Raw genomic sequence first — 27,757 nt, 5'->3', positions numbered from 1 at the left:
AAGGAGAGGGTTTCCAGTCATACTCCACCGATTGAAAATGGGTCCCCGTAGGTGTTTCTAATATGATAGAATCTGGAGTTTCTTTTCCACACTAACCTCAACACAAAGCCGGGCATACATTAGCCTAGACGCTTCGGCTGTTTGAGAATCCATATACAACAGTTTCCCAAAACGACTTGCGATTTTACTTAGTCCTCCGTGTGTCCAGAATTTTAGATGGAGGCCCTTCACCACCCTTATAAGTTGACGTTGTTTCCTACCAATCTAAAGAAAAAAGTGAAATGTGAAAAGAAAATTTAGAGTAGCAAAAAGAAACTCATGCATCGCATCATGGTGTGTGTTCTCTCTTGTGGTTCCTAACCATGGGTTTAATTTTTCTGTTTTATTTTAATCATTTTTTTGTTTTATTTTAATCTATTTTAATGCAAAATTATAGTTATGTTCTTGTTTAACTCTGCCAGCCTTCTTCAAACAAGAGCATGCAGATTAAGAACCTTTGGCACCTCATTAGCACGAAGAATTATCTTTGGACGGCCTGGTTCCACGCAAAATATGTAAAGCACAAAAATATTTGGACCATCCCGGTTCCAGCAAAGCCATCGTGGGGAGTGAGAAGTATCCTCAACTCCAAAAATATAGCAAAACAGTATGTTTGTTATCTTGTGGGGGACGAAAGCAGCATCGAATTATGGAATCAGCCGTGGCACCCGAAGGGGGGACTGAATACACTCATTTTGAAAAGAAGTACCCACTCCTCTCTTGTTGTAATGAAAATGCTGGACAATGTCACAAGCCAAGGAGTATGGAACCCTGTTTTGTTTAAGGAGTCCCTGAAGTAAGAAAAAATAAGTCTGGGTCAAATTCTGAGGAGTGGAAGCCAAGAAAACCTGCCAATATGAAAACCAGAACCAAGTAGAAAATTTACACTCAAATCAGCTTGGGAAGAAATCAGAAAGCAACATGAGAAGCCTGAATGGTGCAAAACAATTTGGTGCAAAGGGTTCACCCACCGTCAAGCCATTGTTACTTGGAAGGCTATCCAGGGAAGGCTAAATACGAAAGAAAGGCTCACTCATCTGGGCATCCGTATCGACAGAACCTGTAATCTATGTGGAGCAGCTGCTGAAAGCACCGATCACCTGTTTTTCAAATGTGGGTACTCGGCGGCCTGGATATAGAGGTCGATTCTATGGCGAATAGGATCAAGAAGTGTTGGAAATTTTAAAGAATTTGAAAAGCCAAAAGTGATTTTTGCCTTGTCTTTAAAATTTAGAGGAAAAGATTCAAATTTTGGTTTCCCTCTTATTTCAAAAGCTAGTGACTTTTGAGTGTAGTTCCAAGGTGGCTTGCGTGTAGTTCCAACATGGCAGCCATGTCATGCCTAGGTGGCTTGCGTGTAGTTCCAAGGTGCATTTCTGCCATAATGCTGTAGCCTGATTTTAAACCTGATTTTTGGTCTTCTATATGGAAGAATCTCAAAGTGTGGTAAACTAGAAAATTGTTGGTATTTTTGTGATGTTTCCAACGAGTATAGGCACTCTAAAATCGGATAAGTGGTTGAAGAGACATGTCCGTTTTAGTGGACTGTGTCTGTGGGTTCCCAAGCTAGTCAAATTTTGTGAGTTCCAATGCAATTTATGTAATGACCGAGTCATTTTGTCTAAAATGAATAAATAAATAGATAAACACCCTTATCAAAATTTTGTACCAATTGATATGTACACCCCACTTAAGATCCCCAAAATCAAATTATGTAGCCCTAATTGGATTATTAGGTGGATCTATCTAAGTTCATAGATTTAGCAAATTTAGTATCACCTTTTAAGTATTTCTTGTTCATTAAGAAAACTAAATTAAGTAAGGCTAGGATTTGTAAGACTCCTTAGTTGTAATAATAAGGGAAATAAATTAGGGGGAAAGCCAATTAGAAAAGTTAACGAAATTTAAAAGATTCAATTCCAAGAATAGCTATTCTAAATTTGTACACTTGCTATGAAGGTCAAACAAAATAAAGAGTCATATGGGGAAAAAGGAAATAAGATTTTTTTTTGGATTTTAGAAAGAGGGTGTGATGGGTTTTAAAAACCCAACGTATGGGTTTTCTACCCATTTTGCTGCCGCCCGAGAGAGAGAGAGAGAGAGAGAGAGAGAGAGAGAGAGAGAGAGAAGAAGAAGAAGAATCAAGAAGAGAAGAGGATCTAGGGCTTATCATTCAAGCAGTACTTTGAGTAAGTACCCACTAACTCTGTAAATTACTCTTTTTGATTTAGAACCTAAATTCCATCCTAAACTCAATTCTTAAAAATTTCAAACCCACATCCTACTCTTTTGAAGTACAGTGACTACCATGCTAAATTCTACATTGTCTTGCCCCAATTTGTTACATACATAAATCTCACAAATATTACAAGCCCTTTGACTTTTATACAATCTGAAATTCTTTTCAACTGATTTTCATGGCAACTTGTTACTCACACCCACAACCATCTTCGAGACTGTTGGATAAAATAGACGGATCAGATTTCTACAGATCTTATAAACAAATAATGAAAGAATGATATATGGCTTAGTTGAACCCAAAACACGTTACTTGAAACGAAAACATATTACTCGACCTCAAAACAGTGCAAGTCGAAGCCAAAAATCCATGTATTGTAAATTAAACCATAATTGAAATAAAACATGGAAAACAGATTGCACTTATCTCTTTTGATGGAAAAACGTTTATGGGAAACCCGATTAAGAAGAAGAAGGCTGAGTCGTGCCACTGGTCACTCTCCTTAAGAATCGTATCCGCCCCCTACCGGTGCAACCGGGATCCGCGAACCGATGCTCCAAGATAAAACACCTAAAGTTGGCTCCAGTCCACGTGCACTCGCTGACTGGTCCACCCAGAACCACCTTAGAACTGTGCTCAGACACGGAAGGAATAGAAGGAGATGAAGCAAAACCAGAAAACATAACCTTTTTTTTGTGTAAACCTCTTTATTTTTCTGTTGGCAAAAGCCACCCCAAACGTAGACCCCAAAATCCCTTAGCCTTTTCCAAACCATATTCTCCTCTCCTTTTTATAGACCACAAAGTGTCTGTTGGAAAGAGCCACCAATAATGGGTATTAATGTTGAGAAAAGCCACAATTAAAAGCCTTGAACGTTTCTCTTCCAACATTCATATCTATGACCGTTGGAGATGAAACGGTTTTGCAACTTTAATAGGTGTTATTATCATAACCATTTAGCAATTAATGAGGTAAAATGGAAACCGTTTTGGGCATTAAAAAGAATCTTTTCATTTAAAAAAACACTCAAAAGTCACTAGCTTTTGAAATAAGAGGGAAACCAAAATTTGAATATTTTCCTCTAAATTTTAAAGACAAGGTACACACAGAAAAAGGGTTATGTTTTCTGGTTTTGCTTCATTTCCTTCTATTCCTTCCGTGTCTGAGCACAGTTCTAAGGTGGTTCTGAGTGGACCAGTCAGCGAGTGCACGTGGACTGGAGCCAACTTTGGCTGTTTTATCTTGGAGCATCGGTTCGCGGATCCCGGTTGCACCGGTAGGGGGCGGATACGATTCTTAAGGAGAGTGACCAGTGGCACGACTCAGCCTTCTTCTTCTTAATCGGGTTTCCCATAAATGTTTTTCCATCAAAAGAGATAAGTGCAATCTGTTTTTCATGTTTTATTTCAATTATGGTTTAATTTACAATACATGGATTTTTGGCTTCGACTTGCACTGTTTTGAGGTCGAGTAACATGTTTTCATTTCAAGTAACGTGTTTTGGGTTCAACTAAGCCATATATCATTCTTTCATTATTTGTTTATAAGATCTGTAGAAATCTGATCCGTCTATTTTATCCAACAGTCTTAAGAATCATATTTGGGCTTCTTAAGATATGGATTTTACCAACAAGAAGAAAACCAAAAAATTCAATTCTGGAGGAAGAAAATTGGATTAGAGAATCTGTTAAAGGAAGAGGGCAGAGGGCCACGGCTCTAAAATTGGGGTTCCAATCTACCATATACAACATATGGAGAAAGAGAGAAACCAGCAAATTTTCGAAAATAAGTCCAGCCATAAAGCTCTGATCCTCAAGGAAATCATCAGCGACATCCATGTTCGCATTAATGGCCTCCCTCTTCAAGATAACCAGACTGAAACAAATTTCCAGGCTGCTACACACTTGGGATATAAATTCCTTCCATCATTAGATACCGAAAGGTACTGCTCATGGAAGAAACCTGAGAAATAAGAGGTCAAATTAAATGCATCTCTGGAGGAGGAAGGAGCAGCATTGGCGGATTACTTCGAAATGACAGAGGAATGGTCATGATGATATACTAAGAAAACGTGGAATGCGACGAAAGCACTGATATAAACATGCTCGAGCTTCAAGCCATTCTTCATGGCCTCAAAGTGGCAGTGGGTATAGAAATTAAGCGAATTTGGATTGAAGGGGACTCTTTGCTAGCAGTTCAAATCATAGAGAGAAAGGCCTATACACCATGGAAGGCAACCCAAATTGTAAATCAGATCAGATCCTGTCTGCTTTGATTTTTGGCATGGAGAATCTCACATATATGGCGAGAAGAAAATGCGCCCGCAGACTATCTCTCAAAGAGGCTTTGCCCTTGCAAGGGTGCAGATATCCCCCCACTGCTGCTATCTCAAAAATGTTTAGATCAGATTAAATCTGATAGAGATTGTAAAAATATGTTAGGCTTAAGGACTAAGATTAGGTAGAACCTGCTTGTATCGTGTTTTCTTTTTTGTTGGCCGATGTTAGCTCCTTCTCCAATTATATTCTTTTTTCCTTCTGTTTAATGAATTCTGGTCGGGGTCCGCCTAACCCCAGCTTGCTCATAAAAAAAAAATTATAGTTATTGATGGCGTCTGAATCCGGGTCTGCGATCGCGTGGTCGGTAGAGGACCTCCGCGGGGTCTGCAATCACAAACAAAGGGGGTCAGGGAGGTCTGGGGTGGGTCCCGGACGACCACTTTGACACCCAAGTTAGATCCTTCGACCAATCAATTATAAAGGACAGCGAGAAGAGGAGAGGGTTCGATCAGGTTTACCAGGACCAAGGCGCAGGTTCTTTTCTGGGTGTACGGATGGATGGGTCGGAGGGGACTAACAGGGAGAGTGGGATTAAGTTCTTAGTCTCCTCTGTCGTTGCCTTGCCTCTTTTTCCGGTTGTTTTGTGGGAACTGAGAAAAAATGATCCTTCTCTTCTTCCCCTTTCTTTCTTTTTAAAGGGTGGCGTGAGGACTTTTTCATCATTATGGAGAGAAAACCTTCCTTGGCGGGATTGGGCCGTTCCCCTGTCTGGACGGTGCGCGTCGTTTCACTGGATAATCCCTTTCATAATTTGTGATGATGAGGTTTGTACGGCGAGAAGGTGATACGTGTCGTAATCGCACGGTCTTGCCGTTTCCCCGTGCCTTTCTTTGGTTAGGTTTTATCGGTGCATGGACGACACGTGGCGAGATTTCGGAGTGTTGCTGTATTTATGTCCCATCAGTTATGACATAAAATTAGTGACCTATGGGTTTGACCATTGGCTTAGACGTGGGTCAGAGAGAAAGTGAAAGATTGCTAACTCAAACTACAATGCCTAGCGTACTTTTCATCTTAAATCTAGTTTTCATTTCAAAATTAATTTTGTACTTACTAAATTAGTCTGAAAAAATGTTTAGCTCTGCGCATCGGATCCCAAATATTTTGCCCGAGGGCTGCTAGCAAAACAGAAATCCATTTTGTAAAAAAAGACTAAACCCTTTGTTGTGACACATGCGCAAGAAGACAAGTAAGCTCGAATCCCACAAAATGCAAAAATCACTGTGGAGAATGACCAAATCTTTGGCCAATTCAACTTTCGTCTTTATTATTCAAACGGAGAAATTCAGAAAAATTCAACAATAATTTCCTTTGAAATCTAGATTCTAAAATGATCCACAGAAATAAGAAAGAATGATTCAATTAACATATAGATAATTTATTTATTTACTGTAGGATACACAATTAACTTATCTTAGTCACTTCACTAATTTTCAGTTTTAATTGTTCTCCTTTGTAGCTCCAATGCAGATGGATTTTGCTCCATGGCCTATCCATAGCGTAGGAAATAAATGATTTAGATCATTGGGAAATCTGTCAGATTTCTCCTTGAAAAAAATATGTCCATCCATCGTATAAGAACCCCATTTTGTATAACCTTGATTACTCATTATAAAAAATTTAAAAATATCCTTCAAATTACACCCGTAAAAAAAGATTTTTTTTTTTTTTTTCGCAAAGCAGGACATGTACCATGAAATATTTTCATGAACTAAAGATCATATATATGTCACTAGAGTAGTAGTTCTCCAAGCCCTGTTTAATTCCATTATTTTCTGGAAAAAGTTTGGGAAGGAAAACTATTTCTAAAAGTTCCTACTTTTTTACATACTAGATTATATAAATGAACTAACCATATTCAAGTTTTACTCAGATAGAAATTCAATTTATGATAATATCTATCAAAATAAACCAGTCATATCATTCCTCTCTAAAGTTTGGAAAGAAAAAAAATTTCAAGAAAATGTTTTCGATCAGAAATGTTTTTCTTGCAATCCAAACATGATGTCATGCCCCAAACTGTATACACAGTCCAGTACGAGACAGTGCCACACACTACAAGGCGAACCCTATAGTGCACAAGGCGTTCAATATCAGATTTTGAATTCAAAATAAACAAGTCAAAACAGGCATTAGATCACTATGCTAACTAAAATCAATTAACAATACTGTCAATAAATCCAAATCCTAATTCCATCCACATGTCCCAACTATAAAAGTTAAAAGATGTTTACATCAATAGCGTCTCAAGTTTCAAATAGATACTCACTCTGATAACTAAAAACAAAGTCCTATTCCTCGTAATGACAGAAGATGCAGCGCTCCCGCCGCGACTTACTTGAGAGTTAGTTCTCGGTATCTGAAATGTTGATCCACAAATGAGCGAAAGTCCAGAAAAGCAATAAAGCAGTTTAATAGTTATGCTGCGCAGGCTAAGGAATAAGAAAACAAGGACAATAAACAAACATTTCAGAATTTTTTTTAATTAGCAGTATTAAAATCAATGCTCAAGTTCGAAGATTGTTCTATGGAAGGCAATGATGCAGTTCAGAGTTTTCAATACAGGGTCAATATTTCAAAGCTTCACATGGTCATATGGTTCAGAAAATTCAATGGTTCTCATCATGATACAATGTTCAATGATTCAAAGAGATAGAGACTTGGTTCAGAGTTCGATATGGACACAGAGTCCTGTAGAACCCTGAGATTCCAATAGGCACGCTGCATTTAAAGGCCGGCAGTCACCAACCCCAAAAATAACTTATCGACAAGGCCAACATTTATCCCCCATTGGCGGGATCGATATAGTCTCCAGGTCAGCAGTCTAAAGTCCTTATATTCTAATTTCAGAGATAATCAATGTAATCATTGAGGATTGCAACATAAGCCAAGACTGTCCGAACAATGTCTAAATCATGGGAATCTAAATAAGGAGATTCACAAGTTCAGATATTCAATGAGATTCACAACTTCAGATATTCAATGAGATTCGCAAGTTCAGATATCTATTGGGTAAGAGTTTGATGATCTTTTCCATATTTCAACAACAATACAGATCTAGCTCAAAGTGAGGGAAAACTAAGTAATGCTATGGTACTTACCTTACTTGAATGTCCAACATTTCTATGTCTGAGTTGATCGATCGTCGTTCACGGTCCTTGTTCATCAAAAGATTCATTGGTAATAACAATAGTCACAACCGACTTTAAAAGTAACCAAATATCCCTAAACAAGTCATCATGAAGTCCTTTGGGGAATTCAAAGTTCGAAGGTCGATTCATAGGTACGATAGACTTTCCCATCCAAATAATGGTTTAAGGGTATGCAATCCATGCAAAAGAATACCAAAAACCAACCAAAACGGAAGTTTCCTCAAAATCCAGACCCCGCAGCTAGAACCGCTCACGGTCGACCTGTAGGTCGACATATTGGGGGTTCTATTCGAACCAGTACTGCTCACGGTCGACCTAGGAGCACGTTGTTCAAACCAGTGCGCCTCACGGTCGACCTTGAGCGCGCTGTTAGGTTTTTCTCCATTAAATCCAATTTTATTCCGAGTTTTCCCTATGAACTTCATTCGATCACAACTTTTTTGTTTCTCATCGGATCGAGGCATGGTTGGGTTCATTGGAAAACTCGTTGAACGAGGCTCCCAAAGAATCCGTCAAATATGCTGAAATCTCGCCAGAGATCTGCCAGAAAACGAAAAGAGAAGGAAGATCAAATCCAACAAACTTTAATCATGTCGAAAACAAGTTATTTATCAAACCCTATTCAAGAATCACAACATATCTATTATTTTTACCTCATATCTAGCGGAATCAAGGGCTTGATCGGTCTCCTCAGTGGGTCGTCTCTCTTCCTCCAACTTTTCTCCCAAGTTTAGCTTTTCTAATGAGAGAAAACGCCCATAATGAGTATTTATGGTCAATTAAAGCCCTAACTACAGCTTTTGAAGGAAAAGACTAAAATACCCTTGATTAATGACAAATCACGTTTTGGGGTATTTCACATGGCCTAAAGGAATAGAAATGATAGGAGCGAGTGCAGGAGGGGTGTTTCACATAGTGGATTCCACATTTAGTTGATCAAAACTCTCTATTGTAGGATATAGACAGTTAACCTATAGGTATTGTATTTATTTATTGTAGGATACAAAATTAACTTATCTGAGTCACTTCAGTAATTTTCAGTTTTAAGTGTTCACCTTTATAGATCCAATGGAGGTGGATTTTGCTCCATGCCCAGCCATAATGAGGCCTAGGAAATAAATGATTTAGATCATTGAGAAGGTTGCCCCCATGAATAGTTTTGCCTACTCAGATTTCTCCTTGAAAAAATATAAGAACCCCAATTTGAAGGATATTCTTAAATTGCTCATAATGGGTACCATTCAAAAACAACACTATTCTTAAATTGCATGATCTTAAATTGCTCAGATTTTTCCATCAAATTAGACTGAGGAGACCTTTACTTGGTACCATTCAAAAAAAAAAGAATGAAAGAACAGAATATCCTTCAAATTACACTAAGGATTAGTGTTTTTTTTTTTGGAAAGCAGGACATGTACTACTAAATATTTTCATGCAAGTATAGCCAATTTAAAGGTTCTTCTCTCTCTCTCTCTCTCTCTCTCTCTCTCTCTCTATATATATATATATATATATATATATATAAATATAAACATATATAGAGAAAGAGAGAGAGAGAGAGAGAAAATTGTTAGTGCGCTTAAACTCACCATTTTTTTGGTGCGCTTAAGTTGTTATAACGCCTCCCATTCGTTTAAATGTTTGGGTCTTGGTGGGTCCTGCTTAAGCGCACCAATGGGAGGCGTTATAACAACTTGAGCGCACCAATGGGAGGCGTTATAACAACTTGAGCGCACCAAAAAAATGGTGCGCTTAAGCTCACCAACAGTTTTCTCCTATATATATATAGTAATTCTCTAAGGCCATGTTTGATTACAAGATTTTCTGAAAAAGTTTGGAAAGGAAAACTATTTGTAAAAGTTCAACTTTTTTTATACACTAGAAAATATAAATTTAAAAGTTCTTCTGATCAATCTAGAGATCAGATATTAGTAGTTCTCTAAGGAACTGTTTGATTTTTCAAGATTTTCTGAAAAATAAAAAGTGGATAGTAAAACTATTTCTAAAAGTTCCTACTTTTTATACACTAGAAAATATAAATTGAACCAACCCAATTCAAGTTTTACTTAAAGAGAAATTCAATTTATGATAATATCTATCTAAATAACCATTCATATCATTCCTCTCTAAATTTTGGAAAGAAAAAATCTTTCCAAGAAAATTTTTTCCATCAGAAATGATTTTCTTGCAATCCAAACATGACCTAAAGGAATAGAAATGACAGGGAGTGCAGGAAGCGTGTTATAGTGGGTTCCACATTTGGTTGAGCAAAATTGTCTATTTAATAGGCCTTGCTTTGGATCAATTATTGCCCAAAAGTTAAGTCAAACATCCATATTTAACATAAAATATTTTATAATTTGATGTTAATAAACAATAGGGTCAAAAACTATATATAGACTTCACATTCAATAGCTAAAAATACACAGTATTCGATGCTAATTGGAGTATTTTTGGGACGTATGGGATGCAATGCAATTGCCTCTCAGATGAACGGTTCAGATCAGTCAAAGATGGGACCCACTGTTGAAATGACACGTCTCATCATCTTACAATGAGCCGCACCCTACCAATGTCTGGTGTGAAAAAGAAGATTGGCAAAGGAGGCACCAACGAAACGAGAGACGTAAAACCATGAATAAATTCATTTGCAAACTATGATTTGTGGACACGGACACGAGTGTCGCGTGTCGACACGGACACGGAGTGTCGGACATGGCAAACCCCCAAATTTTAGAAACGGGGACACGGCTAAAATAGAAAGTATATGTGATCATGATTTGTGGATATGGATTCGTGTGTCCATTTTCGACATGGATACACGTTGTCTAAATGAGGTAAACACAATATTCAATAAAAAAACATAATGTCATACCTGACATGGTACAAAAACATGTCCACACACCCACATTAAGTCTAACGCTTCCAGCAATACAAATAAAAGTGTCCAAAGGAGTGTCGACACGTGTGGACACAGGTGTCGTGTTGGACACGCGAGTTGGCAATAAATTCGAAGTGTCGGCCAAATCATAGTTTGCAAATGAGATTAATTCTCCTCAAAAGGAAAATTATCTCTTGTACAAAAAGTACGTATAAATGCAACAAAACCATCTTCAGTCTTACTGGCATTCAACAAACCACAATATCCCATTTGCAAATGAGCATTTACAATGACCTCATTTGCAAATACTACCCTGCTTTTAGTGCGTACCCAAACACAACCAAGGTCACAAATGCTGATGCAGGCTAAAACACAGCCAAAACCAATCCTAGTTGACTCGGTGGGGCATGATAGAGTGCTTGGTGAGTACACTCGGTTGACACGAACTTAACTCAGAAGAATAAAAAGAGTTTTGATTGACTTTGTAGGGGTAAAACAAGGACTCAGACAAGAAAGCAGTGAGGTAAAAAGAAGTCAACTCAGGTTCGTGAATGGAGTTTTGATTGTCTTGTCTGGTAAAACAAGGACGGCCAAAGTAAAAAGGAGTTGAGGAAAAATGATTTCAATTCGGGCCGAGTTGACAATGACGTGTGGGAGTTTTGATACTATGCTTATAACTCATTCTTCATTCTAGATATCATTTTAGCAAACGAATCGAGCCATCACCAACTTTGATCATATTTTTTTTTTTTTGAAAATTGACAATTTCATTGATACTATGGAAATTACATAGAGGACCAGGGGTCCCTCCTTGCATTACATAGGATCAATTAAGGGGGGCCAAGAGCATACTCCTGGGCCAGTAAGTACCAGAAGAAGTGATCTTCTGGCTCAACCACTACAGAGAGATCCACTTTCTCATACACTGCCACCCTGCTGAGTAACTATTTCACTTCCCTTTCGAGATCTTCGGCTACTGCCATTGACAAGAGTTCCTAATGACAACCCCTTCAAAGGCCTTGAGAAACCTCACCATAACCCTTTATTTCTTGAGGTCCCGATCTCCTCTTTACAAAAACAGGGAGGAGGCAAGGCATTCATCAAAACAGACTTGCCATCACCATCTATATAATCATTCAGTTTGTACTGTTGGACAAGTCGTCAAAGCCGAGCACTCCTTTTTTGTTTTTTCTGGAAAAAGTAGTGAAACATTTGTGCTGTAAGATCGCATCCTAAAGACCTAGCGCTTTCACCTCCTCTATGATATACTGGGTATGGAACTCTGGCAGGATAAGGAAGTCCTCCGAGATCCTAGCCAGGGATCCCTAACAACTTCTACTCGACAACCTTTCTTCCATCAGCCGAGAACCCATTGCCTTAGACACCTCCCGTTGTTGCCTCCTCTCAACCCTTTCCTCAAACGGAAGTTGCCTAAGGGGATGATTATACAACAGTGAAAGGTTGTCTTTAATCAGTATAAACCCATAGAGTCTTAACCCAGTGAGCGGCTTGACTTGTTTCCAGAACGCAGGGAAAAATAAATAGCCATCTATGTCTTCTTCCAGAATCAGAAGAGGATTCTCCTGGATCACCAGGGTTTTCCATACCTTCATTGTTAAAGATAAATCCAAAAAGAGCTAGGAGTTCTTAAGACTTTAAGAGTTCTTCACAAAATTTGATCAAGGGTACCTTTTAATAGCCATTCCAAGGCCTTGAAAAATCCGCTCCTAGAAAAGAGCACTAGAAAGTAGAGTACTGAAAAGACGCAAGGTGAAGGTCTGACTTCCCACCTACCGAGAAGAAAAAAGGGGGAGCATGCATCCGCTATAATCACTAGATAGTGGGCCCCCCAGCCCAAAAGCCAAAACCTACAACCGTCACGGGCCAAAACTTTTGAACCATAAGAGGGGCCTATCCTACCAGATTTAGAATATAATTTTAGGAGGTTCACCAATCTGTTGTTTTATCTTTTTTGCCCCTAAATTTGTGACCAAAATATTCATGAGAAACTTTCCTTGAGATTTCAGCCCCTTGGCCAAGGGTTTTGAACATAGTTGCCGGAAACTCCTTGGGCGAGTGGGAAACTCGTTTCCCCTAAAACGTGTTTCTCGCGGTTGGGAAACTCGTTTCCCCTAAAATGAGGGAAACACGTTTCGGAAACGTTTCCAAAGTATGATACAAAATTGGAGAAATGTTTCTAAAAGACATGGGAAACATATGGAAAACTTATGTAAATAATGTGTAAACGTGTGATAAACGTATGCAACACTCGTAAAAAATGCATATGAAACGTGTAGGAAACATGTGTAGAACTTTGAAAATCATTTTGGAAAAAACACATAATTTCCTAAGACGTTTCTCGTTTTCCTTATATTTTTTTTCATGCGTTTCCCGTTTCCATTTCACGTTTTGTTTCCCGAATTCGTTTCCCACCCTGGTAACTATGGTTTTGAACCATCATAATAGCTGCAAAAGGCTCGGTATTCAAAGCTCCTCCTTGCTCTTGGGGGGAGGCCAGCCGACTTGATATTCTTGGAAGGTGCGCCTAGGCAATCTATTTTCCCCCTAGCGGCAAGGCGTTTTTGCTTAGGAGGCTCAGGACACACCAACGGTAAAACTGATAGAATCATCTTATCCGATCCGACCGCACCTGTTTCGAGGCAAGCCACAGGCACTTCCTTGGGCGGCAAAACATTCGATTGGTTGGATTTGAAATTTGAATTCCAAATAGGATCCAAAGGCTTTCCAAGAAAACTCCTGACTCGCCAGAGAATGATCCGCCGGCGAGTGACAACCCAATTCTGGGAAACCCTGGGAAGCAGAGGGATCATGATCCCCTTGAAGCTCAACCCCGATGGTGTAGGTATGCTCAAGAATTCTAATTTTAAAATAGGATTTTGGGAAGTGCCAATGGGGGGCTAGAATTTTGGCCGACACAAAACTCATACAGTTCCGATAATTGCCTTCCATCTTAGTTTCTACAACCCTCCCAAAAAGGCTCCTTATATAGCCTCCACCGTTGAGACAGCCCAAGCATGCAAAGGGATGCCATAAAAGTGAACCCAGTGGGCTTCCTCACCTTGAACAAACTCCTTTTTCCATAGTGAGAGGGAGAGCAAATGGTTCCCCAAGGCCCCAGATCCCTTAGCAAGGATCTGTGACGCCTGGAACTCTGTTTCAAACATAAAGAGGAATTCATTCTTCGCCAATATAGCAAATGACAATGTAAAGATAGAATATCCCAAGACTCTTGTGCCCATTTCCAGAGCTCCTGCAAGGTCTCGTTATGATTTTTCTTTTTCCCTATTAAGCAAGCTCTTAGGGAACCCATTTGTGTGTCCACTTCCCTCCCCGAGATAGATAAAAAAGGACTCCCTGAATTTTTGTGATGATAAATTTTACCCGAATCAGGCCAACGATCATCCTTATCACCGATGGAATCTACTCTAGAGGATGAGCTAGCACAAGAAACCCATTTTGAAGGGATTCTGGCCCAGTGGCACCAACAGCATTCGCCTCGCCAATTGAAGTTAAGATATTGACAGGGAGAGCAGAACCATACTCCCGATCTATTATCTTGATATGGTTTGAAACTCCCTGTAAGTCTCCCCCTCCCCCCACATCCAGAGGCGTGCTAGGTGGGGGGATCGATTTCACTCTAACTTTCGAACACCTTCTGCATCTATTCGGCCAGCCAAAATTATGGTAGAGACAACCGGGGCATTGCCAATCCACGGCCATCACTTCTTCAATTTTCCTCCCTGTTCATAAGTTGAGATTGTAGGATCCTCCTATCCCCTGTTATTTTAGTGGCTTTTGGTGTTGGGGAAGTTTTATTTAATGTTCAGTTACCAACTTTGATCATATTTAATCCAACCCATCTCCAAAGGTCTCCTATCATTCTCTAAAAACTTCCTAACAACATTGGGTAATAACAACTTGAGCCAATAAACCAAAATCCTGTCTATAGCTGAGGATGAATATTTTCCAACCAACAATCAACGTAACAACCAAAGAACTTCCAATAAATTTGAAGGGGATACTGGCCCAGACTTGTTTCAACAGACATGACTCTCCCAATAATGACTGAAACACCTAAGATGAAAAAACAAGACATTCATTCTATAGTCAATTCAGAAAAGGAACAATCAAATAGAGATGAACTCGTGAGGGCAACAACATAGAATAATAATTAAGAAAAAAAAACTTCAGAAGCCTTCAGAGTGAAAATCCTAAGGAGCATATCTGCATTTGGCCAATTATAAAAAGTGTGGCTGAATATGATCTAAACAATCGGTGGTGGGTGAATATGATGACTCACGTCAGATTGCTATGCATGGCCAGTAGTCTTCCAGTTTTTCTCATGGTGATGATACAGTAGCTGTCTCTAGTAAGGACCATGGAATACAGCAAGTTAGTGAAGCAAGTTCAAAAACTCTCCACCAAGCATCCTTCTCCACTTCAACTGCTGCTGCCACTCACACACTTATCATGTACCACTGCAGTATTTGATTTCCAGTCATCCTCCTCTTTGGTTATAGATTCTGTTAGAAGGCATTTTGGACATTGTACATGGAAACCTATTTCACATATATATAGTTCATATTACATGGGAGCTCCCCAAGAGGGACTCTCACCTTCTCCCTCACTTCTTCTTCTTCCTCTTCTTCTCTTAACCATCTCACTAACATGGTATCAAAGCTGATCCTAGAAGATTGAAGAGTGAAAAAGAAGAAGAAAAGCAAAAACAAAAACCCTAGCTACCACCATTGTCTTCTCCGGCAGCCTCCCACTCACCGCCCCACCATCTTCTCCAGCATACCAGCCCCTTCACCACCCTTCTGCAACTCTTCTACCACCGCCTATCAACACTCCATTCCCCATCTTCGCCCACCCAAACCCCTCCATTACCGCCACCAATCACCTCCCCTCCATTACTGTCACCCTTCTGCAACTCTTCCTTCACCCACCCCACCTCCATTACCACCACCCACCACCACCTCCATCTCCGGCCAAACCTCCCTTCGCCTCCCACCTCCATTGCCATAAACCCCATTTCGTAAACCCTACACCCTAATCCCCTTCCGGAAATTGCACCCTCCACCCCTACCTTCTTCCTCCACCATCTGCCACCAACCCTCCCAAACCCTATCCCTCACCACCATCCCAATCTCACCGTAACCCTAACCCTCCTCTCAACCAAAACCCAACTGAAGTGAGAAATGAAATCCATTCCCATTCCAACTTACACCCATTCCAATTCCCCTTCCCATTCTGAAACCTATCACCCATTCCCAGTCCCCTTCCCATTCCAATTCCTATTCGCATTCCTCTGCAAAATCCCATTCCCATTCGGAAACCTCTGTCCAAACCCTAATCCCCCCCTATAAATTCCCTCTTCTTTTCCTCCTTCAATGGCCTCAATTTTCCCTTTCTCCTCTTCTTGTGGTGCAGCTCCGGCTTCGGCTCCGGCTCTGTGTGTGTGGTCGGTCTTTTGTGTTTGATGTGTTCTTGCTTGTGCTCTGATCCTTGATCCGTTCTGGAGCCGTGTGGTGCTATGGTAGGCTAGTTCTATATTGCCCTATTGGTTGGTTGTGGGTTATTATCTCTTCTCCGGTTGTCGTGGCTTCCTGTCTACGTGTTACTTACTAGTTCCATCAGTTACCTCTTCTCGTTCGATCGAAGAAGTGATGTTTGACAGATTTCTCTTCATGGTACTCCGACGTTGTCTGTTGTGTGCCCGACCTGACTGAGCCCGGGGTTGTTGCTTCTTTTGCTCTCTCGGGCTGTGGTTTCTGTCGGCCTCTTCACTGATGGCTCTTATCTAATCTCTCAATATTGTGGCTCTTATCTAATCTCTCAATATTGTGGTTGACGTTGGTGTGATTTGGTTTGCCTATTTATTGGTGATTCGTTGCTGGTACTTATTTGAGACGCTTCACTCATGGGTCTCTCGCGTTCGACTCTTACGAATGTTTCTGCTCAGTCTGGAGGAGATCATAGTTTTCATGGCTATAGTTCTAACTCAGGGGGAGGCCATGGTTCTACTAGCTGTGGAGATTGCCTTTGTACACATTGTGGTCTGGACGGCCGCTTTGCCGCCTTTTGTTATGATATGCATTCTGAATTGCAGGCCTCACGCTATGCGCATCATGCATCTGCCCAGTTGCTGTGAACACTATTCCTTCCTCATCTGCACAGCTTGACCCTACAGATTCCATGGTTGCCTTCTGAGCCGAGTATAAAGACCTCTTGCACTCTCTGGACAACAGCGACCCGCCTATTGTCACTCTTGCCCCTCACGGTAGCACTCCGTCCGGTTTCTGTAGTAGTTATGGGTCATGGCTCATTGAATCGAGGGCTTCACATCATATGACTGATAAGTCAGGTATCCCCTCTTCATTCCGGTCTTCGTCTTCATCCCATGTCTCTGTTACTTTAGCTGATGGACTTCCTCTCCTATCTCAGAAGTCGGAGTCGCCCCTCTTTCTTGAGTATTATATGTACCTAAATTTCCTTTTAATTTGCTTTCTGTTAGTCAGTTAACTAGCACTCTTCATTGTTCTGTTACATTTTCTCCTTCGTGTGTTTTTCAGGATCTGACGACTGGGAAGACCATTGCTTCAGGCTGTGAGGTGGACGCTCTAGATTATCCGGATCATCCGATGCTCACTGTTGCTTTATGTAGTTTTGTTGATGCCTCAATGGCACTATCGATTGGGCCATCCTTCTATCGCTAAATTGCATTGATCTGGCATTGTTTCAAACCCTATTCCTTCGTTTCATTGTGAGTCATGTGAGTTGGGAAAACACCATCGTGCGTCCTTCCCCTCTCGTGTAGTTATTCGAGTGCCAGTCCTTTGAGTTAGTGCATTTTGATGTGTGGGGTCCCTGTAGTACTTCTTCCTTATTTGGTTTTAAGTATTTTGTTATCTTTATGTATTATTATTCACGTATGACATGCTTGTTTTCAATGAGGGATCGTACTGAGTTGTTCTCTGTCTTTTGCACCTTTTATCATGAGATTTCTAACCAATATAATTCCTATATTGGTTGTTTGCGCACTGATAATGTGCGTGAGTATTTTTCTTCTACTTCTGGATTTCGCTCGTTCCTTGAGTCACATGGTATTGGAGATCAGTCTTCGTGTGCCTAAAACTCTCAACAAAATGGGGTCGCAGAGTGAAAACTAAGATATCTACTAGATGTAGCTCGTACCCTACTTCAGACGAAGGTACCCAAACTCAATTGAGGTGAGACCGTTCTTACCGCATGTTTTCTTATCAACCGTCTTCCCTCCTCCGTGTTGGATGCACGCTCTCCGTTTTCCGTCATTCACCCTTCGGGTGCCCATTTCCATTACCTCTTCAAGTCTTTGGGTGTGCTTGCTTTGACCATAGGTTAGGACCCGGCTTAGATAAGCTAGATGCCCATTCAGAAAAAATTATCTTCCGTGGCTACCCTTGCACACAGAAAGGGTACAAGTGTTACAGACATACCCTCTGGTGTGCCTTTGTCTGTACTGATGTCACCTTCTTTGAGGATACCCCTTACTTTTCTGCATGTGGCACCGGTCATGTTCCTACTTCTTGTCTGCCTCTTCCTTAGGGGGTCACAGTGACCAGGCCCGAGCGAGTGTTTACTAAAAACACAAGTCTCGGCAAAGTCATAAGACCATGATCTGTGCTTGAAAGGGCCCTATGTCCGTTTATCGCCTACTAACCTATGCGTGTTTAACACCGGTAGAAAGAGGGCATTGCCTTGAGGTAGGATTTCTTTGAATTTTAGAATGCCGTACTTTTTTGTCTAGGTTCTCTAAACATTGCTCTATTTGTAGAGAACCTGGTTGCCTATTCAGGATTTGTGATCTCATGCTGCTTTGCTACTTCGAGCAGATCCAAAGCAGCCTTTTGCGCCAACGGAATGGACAGCAGACTACCGATTTCAGGCCATACCATTGGTCTAAACTATCAGAATCTTGGTTCCCCATGAGCTTTCGGCCCAAGCCCCATCTGTTTCAGAAGGTTCGGAGATTCATTAAAAAAATAGGAATGTCAGAGCTGTTAGCATGCATGTCCCTAACTACCTCGTTCCTGATTGCATTCTCAATCAATCGGTCTCCTTATGACTGTTTGAGAAAGGTGATTCTGAGGATCATATCCTCTAGGGTGTTAGGGCATGCAACCTTGAAACGGGACGCGAGCTCCTCCTCGGACGGATTCCTCCTTTTGCTCCTCAGCCTACGGGGTATTAGCAGCTGTTTTTAGTTGTTGTTCCCCTCCCAGGGGCAAGTTCTTACGCGCCATCTTTCTTAAGTGGAAACGTGACTTTCATAGGCCTCCGGGTTACTGGTGCTCTGCTTGAAACTACGATAATTGATTTTTGAGACCAGTGCAATAAATGTGCTTTTGAGACTTAGCCTGAGGCTCTTCAATGTCAACCATAACAACCTTGTTGTACTTTGTAAATCCCATCTCCCGATCATTCAATTCAAGGGCTTTTACTAATTTGATTTCGGTTGGCATCGATTTGCAAGAAAGGGCAGACAGATAAATGGCACCGGGCATGGGATACACAGGCAGGAGAGCTGATTTGACCGGGACTCTTTAAAAGAACAAAAAATGAGGAAGAGCTCTGTTATGCCTGCATCACCTTGTCCGTTGCAGATTTACTCTCTTCGTCCTCGCCAGATTGTACCCGTTGATCAGACCGCTTCTGCTTAAACACCACCTCCGACCGATCCACCTCCTCAGTCTGGCGGATCCGCATTACTGATCTACCCATTGATTCTGTTACGTCCCCTATTGCTTCTCGTACACGCTCCTATAGTATTGCTCATCCGATGTCTCATTTTATTTCATATGATCAACTCACCGATGTCTCATTTTATTTCATATGATCAACTCACCCCAGCCTTTCGTGGTTTTGTATCTTCATTATCCTATGTTAGTTTACCGAGGTCTGTTGCAGGTTTACCGAGGTCTGTTGCAGGGGCTCTGGCTCATCCAGGTTGGCATGCAGCCATGGATATGGAGATGGATGCTCTCCATAATAATCGTACTCGGGACTTGGTTTCATTACCTCCAGGTGCTCAGACAGTTGGTTGGTAACAGGTGTATACTGTGAAATACTTGCCATATAGTATTGTTGAAAGATTAACGACATAGTTGGTAGCCAAGGGTTACACTCAAACCTTTGGCGTTGATTATACTTAGACGTTTTCTCCCATTGCCAAGATTCCTTTTGTGCGGGTTCTGATCTCACTAGCTGTCAATAAGGGATATGGCCACTTTACCAGCTCGATGTTAAAAATGCCTTCATGGTGATCTAGAAGAAGTTTATATGAAGCAATGTCCGGGGTATGTTGCTCAGAGAGAGAATCGGTTATCGGTGTGTCAACTAAGTAAAGCCATCTATGGGCTAAAACAGTCTCCTAAAGCGTGGTTTGGGAGATTCAGTAAGGTTGCACTGAGATTTGGGACGTAGGACACTAGGATACTAATTATTTGTTTTTTTTCCTTTTGGAAGGTCGGCAAGAAGTTTCTTGATTTATTAGGATTTTGTCTCCTCAGTGTACTCGGATTACACTTCTAATTATAGTTGCTTTCTTATTGTGATAGGATTCTAGATCTTTCTTTTAAGAGAAGTTTACTTAGTTAGGGATTGCCTTTCTTTTATATAAGAGGTTGTAAATCGTGAGTTATAATAAATCAAAAACATTGGAATAAAAGTTTCTCTCTTTAACTCTTTCTTCTTCTCTTCTACTCTCTCTTCTGTCCTACTGGATTCTAGGGTTCTTCTTCCCTAGTAGGTTCTAGAGCAATTTTCAGATCGTACGCTTCGGCTCTGATTTTCGCTTGATCAGCTGCGCCAGTTGGTATCAGAGCGAGGTTCTCCATCGGATCCAACTATTTTGCACTCTATAGTCGCTTCCTGAAAGTTCAGTTTCCCTGAACTCTTATACTCGGTGAGTTAACTGCTCGATTATTTGAATCCCAAAACCAGCTTTCTGGTTTCTAGCAGAACCACTTTTCCCCCTCTTTTCTTAGGCAAAGTCAGCATAGAAATCCTTAGTTTTCAATCAAAAACACATCCAGATTTCCCTGTAGTTTTAGCAAAATACCTGCGAAACCAAATTTCCACTACCCTTTTTCTTTGTGATTTCCAAAAGCTCGTCTACCCCACCCTGTTATCAGCCGCATAACCTCCCTATAACCTAGCTCGGCATAAAGACAGCCTTTTCATTCTCGTTTTTCAGCCACTTAATATATGCATAAAGCTGTCCACCTTCCTCCTTTGTCGTAAAACCCAACCATATAGCTTGCAACTTGCCGCCCTTCATCCCTTCCCTGATTTTCAGCGGCAACAACCCCTTTCCGATACGCATATTCCTTGTTTTATTCAGCTGATGCAAATCCCTAAAAAGTAGCCGCATGTCACCTTTGTTTAACGGGAAGAAAATCCCCATATGATTCCCTTTCCTAGTCGATCACCAAACCCATATTTCCCTAGAAAGTAGGCACAAACCTTCCCCTTTTTCGTACCTTTACCTTTTTAGAAACTGAAATCCTTTTTTGATTTAGCAAAATCATATCCTTAGTTTTAAGTGCAAATCCACTCTGTAAGCTAGTCAAGCATCTTTTTTTTATAACCAAGAACTCCCAAGCTTACCCTTAACTGATTCTAAATATAAAAAACGCCACTCTCTTTGTTTTGCGCTAGAGTTACCCCACCTCACATTTCTAACCTTTCTTACTCAAAACCATGGTACTACTCTTCGCTTTTTTCTTATCAGACCACTACACTTGCCTTTCGATTCCTTTTAATCATATTCTAAATAAAACACTACTAACCAATTCTTCACCCTAGTTCTTTAACCCTTTCTTCAACCCATCCTTCCCATTCTTTAACAACCTTTTCCCTTTCCTTTATTAAAACTCAATGAAGATGTTTATTAGACTTCTATCCCTTTTAACAATTCCAATAGTCATTTTCCAACTTTCCCATCTCTTTTCTTCACTAGTTCCCTTACCTTTTTCAGTTTACCTTTTCTTTCCATTTTCCCTTTATTTTACGTGCTCTTAACCTTTAATGGCGCCATCATTTGTACCGTCTTTCTTTGGTGCGGTGACTGTGAAGCCACGTGCTTGGCATGGATAGATGCCAATGAGGATTATCAGGAGAAATACGGTTGGACCCACCAAGATATGATTAAGTGTGCAAGAGCAACCGTAGGCTTTCATGCCAAATCCTTCTTAATAAGGATGGAAAGAGAATGATATAGATCGAGACAATCACCCTTCAATTGTTGGTATGAAATACGTGATACTTTCATCAAAGAATTTGCACCAATCACTTATTGAGAGTCCTTGAAGATCCAAGCTAGACAGAGACGGGTGAAAGCCCAAAAGTCCAAGGACCGTGCCAAGAAGAGAGCCACGTGTCTTCTAATTCAAAAGACATGGCTCATGTACCAGACCAGAAGAGAATATAAGACTTACACCAGTTCTGCAATCAAGGTTCTTAGTTGGTGGCGACAAAAGATTGCTCGAGTTAATTACTTGTGCACCAAGTACAAGGCTGGCAATTAAACTCGTGAAAATGGGGATCCACCCACCCTTCCCCGCACGAGGCAGGGATTCCCCAATTTAAGCGGACAAGGATGGGGAATAAAGAAATTCCCCGAAGCAAGGACAGGGCAAGGATGGAGATGGGATGGCTCGAGCCCTGCCCCGCCCCAACCCACCCTGTAATCCCCGTCTATAATTTACATAAATATCCCTATATATCTTTCTATAAATTGTTATATTTTCGTTTGGAACTGTGATTCTTTTTTTTTTAACAGGGTAGCCAAATTTTATTGAAGAAAAAAAAAAGACCGAGATGGTCCGAACAAGAGAAAGGAAGAGAACAAGAGAAAATACAAGAGAGAAAAAATACAAGAGAAAAAATACAAAAACAAAGAAGCTCAAGGAGGGAGCTCATCATAAAGAGCCAAAGCCTCAAGCGAAATACCCAATCTAGCCAAGCCATCCGCCACCTCATTTGCGTTACGCCGAACATGGTGAAATTCAATCCACCTAGACTTAGCTATGTCGAACATTTCGTCAAAAAAATTGTCAAATCTCCATGGAGGCTTTTGAGGTCCGTTAGCCACTGAATAACATTGGACGAATCTCCCTCCACTACAACTTTATCACAGTCATCTCGAGGTACAAGAATCAAGCCTTGGTATACCGCCCGAACCTCGGCTTCCGTGGCATCGGCTATGCCAAGCGGGCCGCCAAAAGCCCACAATACCTTTCCTTCATCATCTCTAAGAACCCCCCCAATATCGGCCTGATTCCGTGGCATCGGCTATGCCAAGCGGGCCGCCAAAAAAATTGTCAAATCTCCATCAAAGTTTAATTTTATGAAACCCGGTAATGGAGGAATCCATATTTGAACCACTTTCTGCTTGATCTCCTCACTTCCACAAACCTCTCGCCATCTTTCCCATAGGTCGTAAGAGGAGAGAAAAGCAGAGGGAAGTGACTTAGCCCAAGAAATCACCAAAGCAATGACTTTTAAGAAAAGAAATTGTGCATTCTTGGCCCTTCCTTTAAAGATCTTTGCATTTCTTTCCTTCCATATTACCCAAATGATTGCTAAGAAACACATCTTCCACAAAATTCTACCCTTGCTTTTTCCAAGGTGCCTTGGACCACCCTAAAAATAGGTCAAGTAAATTTTGCGGAAAAACCCAACAAATACCAAACCTTCGGATCACTTTGCACTAAATCTCCCTTGCTACTTTGCAATGGATTAGAAGATGGGACACTGACTCCTCATTCTCCATACACATAGAACAATGATTGACAATCAAAATCTTCCTTTTTCGAAGGAATTCCACCATTTGAATGCGATTACTCAGAGCAGCCCATCCAAAGGTAGAAATCGAAGGTGGAGAATGAAATTTCCACACTCTTGCAATATTGGAGGACACCGGGCTAGTCATAAGATGATTATAATAGGATTTGACAGAAAAATCAACATGTGTGTTCCATATCCATACCCTGTTATCAACCCCATCACATTTTATGTATGTTTTATCAAGCATTACCAACAACCTACCAATAGAATCAAATTCATGATCGAAGAAATTTCTCCTAAAGCGAGGGTCCCAAATAATACTCCCATCTCTACGCTCAAAGTTGTCACTAACCAAGCCATCTTTCATGGATGCAATCACGTACAAATCCGGGAAAAAATCTTTAAGAGTGTTATTCCCACACCATAGATCAAGCCAGAAGCGAATTCTATGGCCGGAATACACTCGGAATCTCACTCCTTCTTCAAACAAAGAGCCAAACCTAAGATTTCTCTCCACATTGTGAGGCCTTTATGCTTGAAGGAATCCTGGGATGTCCAGCTCCCAGGGGCAGACCGCAGACACATATTTTCCTTCAATGACTTTCACCCATAAATGGGATTCCTCTTTACCAAACCTCCACAACCATTTACCAAGCACAGCTATATTAGTCTCCTTAGTCCTTCTAATTCCTAAACCCCCACCTTTAATGGTTGTACAGACTTTCTCCCATTTTACCAAAGGAATGCCCCTCTTATCATCACTCCCTCCCCATAGAAAACGTCTTTGAATTTGCTCAATCCTAGATGCCACACTAGCAGGGCACTTAAATAAAGACAGTTGGTAGATAGGAATGTTGGCCAAAACTGCTTTATTAAGGTAATTCTACGATCCCGAGACACAACATTTCTCTTCCAGGTGTCAAGCCTTTTTCCCACTCATTGAACCACATGATCCTAACATCCTTTTTTGGCTCTCCCAATCCCCAATGGAAGACCAAGATAAGTAGTAGGAGGAGAATCCATCTAACAGCCCAGTAGACCTGCTAGAGCTTGAAACGTGCTGGACACCGGATGGATCCCAAAAGCACTAGATTTGTGGAGATTTGATTTTTGACCTGTGATCGCTTCATAGCATTTAAGGATAACTCTCAAATTCATCATCCTACTAACATCTGGAGAACTAAAGAGGAGAGTATCATCTGCAAACTGTAAATGTGATACTTCCAAGCCACCCTCCCCAATAAAGAAGCCTTCAATTAAGCCCAAGCTTTTGCTTTTGTCAATAAGCTTGCTAAGAATTTCCGCTACCATGGCAAAGAGGAAAGGGGATAATGGATCTCCTTGTCTAAGTCCCCTGGACGACTTGAAAAAACCTCTTGGTGACCCATTTATGAGGAAAGGGAACCAGGCGGAGGAAACAAATCTAATGATTCAGTTCCTCCATCTATGGCCAAATCCCATCCTTTCCATGATGTAATCTAGGCAACTCCATTCCACCCTGTCATAGGCTTTCCCCATGTCCAATTTGCATACTATCACACTTCTACCTAGCTTGTAATACATGTCCACCACTTCGTTGGCTACCAAAGAGCAGTCAAGAATTTGTCCCTGACTAAGAAAAGCACTTTGGCTGCCCGAGATAATTGACGGCAACACCTGTTTTAATCTCTCAGCTAAGACCTTAGCCAGGATTTTGTAAATGCAGCCCACAAGGCTGATGGGACGAAAATCAGATACTAAGGAGGCTCCTTTAACCTTAGGAATTAGGGTTATGAAGGTAGCACCTGTGCCATGATCCAAGTCTAAACGTTCATAAAATTCTGTGAAGAAACGGAATATATCCTCCCTCACATATTCCCAACATACCTGAAAGAAAGTAAGGCAAAAACCATCTGGCCCCGGAGCTCTATCCCGACCCAAAGAAAAAAAACCCTTCTCAATTTCCTCTTCAGAAAACTGTTTTTCGAGCTTTTCCATGTCAGAAACTTGAAATCTATCAAATAAAGTCCATTCAGGTATCAGGCACAACCCCTCATCCGATGAACAATCGCTGGAAGAAGCTAGTAATTTCCTTTGAGATCTCTTCCTTGTTATATGATAAGCTGTCATTCACACGCAGGCATTCGATGCGATTCCTTCTTCTCCACGCACTCGCAATACCGTGGAAGTACTTAGTGTTCTTGTCACCTTCTGATATCCATTTTACCCTAGATTTTTGCCTCCATGAGATCTCTTCTTGGAGAAGCATGCTATTGTACTCTTCTTTAAGACTTCCCACCTCTTCCTTGGAAGCTAATCCTGCTTCCACAGCTACCCGAATTTCCTTAATCCTACTCAACAACCATCTCTTTCTATTATGACCTTCGTTATTTCTATCACGACTCCATACTTTTAGTCTCTCCTTTAATAACCGTAGCTTAGATCCAATCACCACATCCGCTGGGCCATCCACTTTGGCACTCACCCACCATCCTCCCAGCCTTTTCTCCATCTTAGGGCACTGTAGCCACGATATATCGAAACGAAAAGGAGTAGGACCCCAAGATTCCAATTTGGGGTCTAATAAAATGGGGCAGTGATCCGACACCGTGTGGTCTAGAGCTTTTTGGTAAAGTTCCAAGAGAGAATCCAACCACCTGGGACAAACTAAAAATCTATCCAACCTGCTTTGACTATACCCTCGAGACCAGGTGAATTGGGCTCCTGACATAGGCAAATCAATGAGCTCACAATCAGAAATAAAATCATCAAAGGCCATCATTTGGGTACTTAAACTGGTGCATCCCGCTCTTTCCTCTATACATCTAATTTCATTGAAGTTGCCTCCGAGACACCACGCGGTATCACATCTCTCCCTAACTTCAAGAAGTTCCTTCCAAAAAGCTACCTTTTCCTCTATCCTCACTGGCCCATAGACCCCAGTAAAAGACCAACGAGAGCCATCACACAATTTCAAAAAAGACACAGTTACTAAAAAATCTCCAATGAAGCTATCAACCAATTCAAAACCGGATGTGTCCCAAGCTATCAAAATACCCCCTGATGCACCTACGGCATCTTTTGAAACAAAATCTCAACTACCCGGTAACCCCACAAGTCTCAACACATTCCTACAAATCTGAGCCAATTTGGTTTCCTGCAAGCATACCATATCATACTTGCCTTAATCGACGCTTTAACCTGAATCTTTTTTTCGACACACCCTAATCCATTCACATTCCACGAGAGGATCTTCATTCAGACACACGATAGCGAGATGCTCTCCCACAACTGGAACTCTTGCCCGCTGCCGAGAATTCCACCAAATCTTTTGTTTTGCTCCCCACTCCATAATTAATCACTGACTTTAGCCTTGATATTTCTCTTTGCATCTTCTTAGAACCATCATTGTTGGGCATCCCCATTCTACTACCACCCAGGCTATCTCTAAGTTCAGCTTGGTAAAAGAACTTCCTCAAATTTTCTTCTGTCCCTCTGAATGTTAAACCCAAGGTTTTACTAGCCAACATTGTGTGATTCACAAAGATATCCAATAACTTTGCCTCCTGAAAGCTAGACGCTAGAGCCTCAATTGCACTAACAATATCTTCCATTTCGCATCTCCGTAAATTCTCGACACACTCAGAGACTCTAAACTCCCTATCCTGCTCAACTACTCCTCCTTCTATCATCAGATTGTTGGAAATACCCGAAACACCACGGTGGGGAGATAATCGGGTTTGGTATGGAACAACACATGGGTCTAGGGTTGGGTTCAGAGTTATACAAGGATCAAGGGGTACTACTGATGAATTGGATGGAAAGACTAGCTCGGAATCCTGCAAAAGAGAAGAGTGGAGAGACAAAGCAGAACCCATGTTACAAAACAACTCAGACCTACCTCCGGATGGGCAACCCGATAGATTTTGCATTCTCAGGGTCTATTCCGGAAAAGAAACATCATGAATCATTTCAGGGCTCAACTGATACTCCTCTGTGGTCCCAAAAATTGCATCCCTGTTTGAAAAGTCTGATGAACTACGAGCACCCAATGTTACACAGGCCGCACCACTACAAGCACTAGCTTCACCCATCAAACTAGGGGACCTCAGAAAGCTGATCTCAGGCAGGGACTCAGAACCCTCTGATAGATAAACCTCATCTCCAGAATCAGCTTCATCAGATGAACAGTCCGGCACAAATGATTCCCCACTCGTAGACGGTTGCTCCAAATGATCGAGCCAAGAACTGCAGGTAAATGGTACTTGAAGCAAAG

General features: G+C 41.1%; 2 protein-coding genes across 4 annotated transcripts in view; both read right to left on the bottom strand.

Annotated features, from left to right (window-relative positions):
* Positions 1 to 6,756: 6,756 nt before the first annotated feature.
* LOC143889983 (elongation factor Tu, chloroplastic-like) overlaps positions 6,757 to 27,757 on the bottom strand; it is a 32,166-nt gene continuing 11,165 nt past the window's right edge. The window contains exons 3-5 of one of the 3 annotated variants that reach the window (XR_013255073.1): positions 8,423 to 8,508; positions 7,719 to 8,309; positions 6,757 to 6,976 (exon numbers count right to left, since the gene is read on the bottom strand). The gene's annotated coding sequence lies outside the window, so the exon portion shown is untranslated. The remainder of the gene's footprint in view (positions 6,977 to 7,718; positions 8,310 to 8,422; positions 8,509 to 27,757) is intronic. The other 2 variants (XR_013255074.1, XR_013255075.1) reach the window with 2 other exon arrangements.
* On the bottom strand, positions 25,535 to 26,260 carry LOC143891111 (uncharacterized). Its single transcript, XM_077395756.1, has one exon. It carries the CDS (start codon positions 26,258 to 26,260, stop codon positions 25,535 to 25,537), a length of 726 nt encoding a protein of 241 aa, XP_077251871.1.

This window comes from Tasmannia lanceolata, unplaced genomic scaffold, assembly GCF_043159265.1.
Source record: "Tasmannia lanceolata isolate RefF3 unplaced genomic scaffold, GAP_Taslan_0.1 ptg000013l, whole genome shotgun sequence".
Classification (NCBI taxonomy): Eukaryota; Viridiplantae; Streptophyta; class Magnoliopsida; order Canellales; family Winteraceae; genus Tasmannia; species Tasmannia lanceolata.
This window is presented reverse-complemented; position numbering and strand designations above follow the sequence as displayed.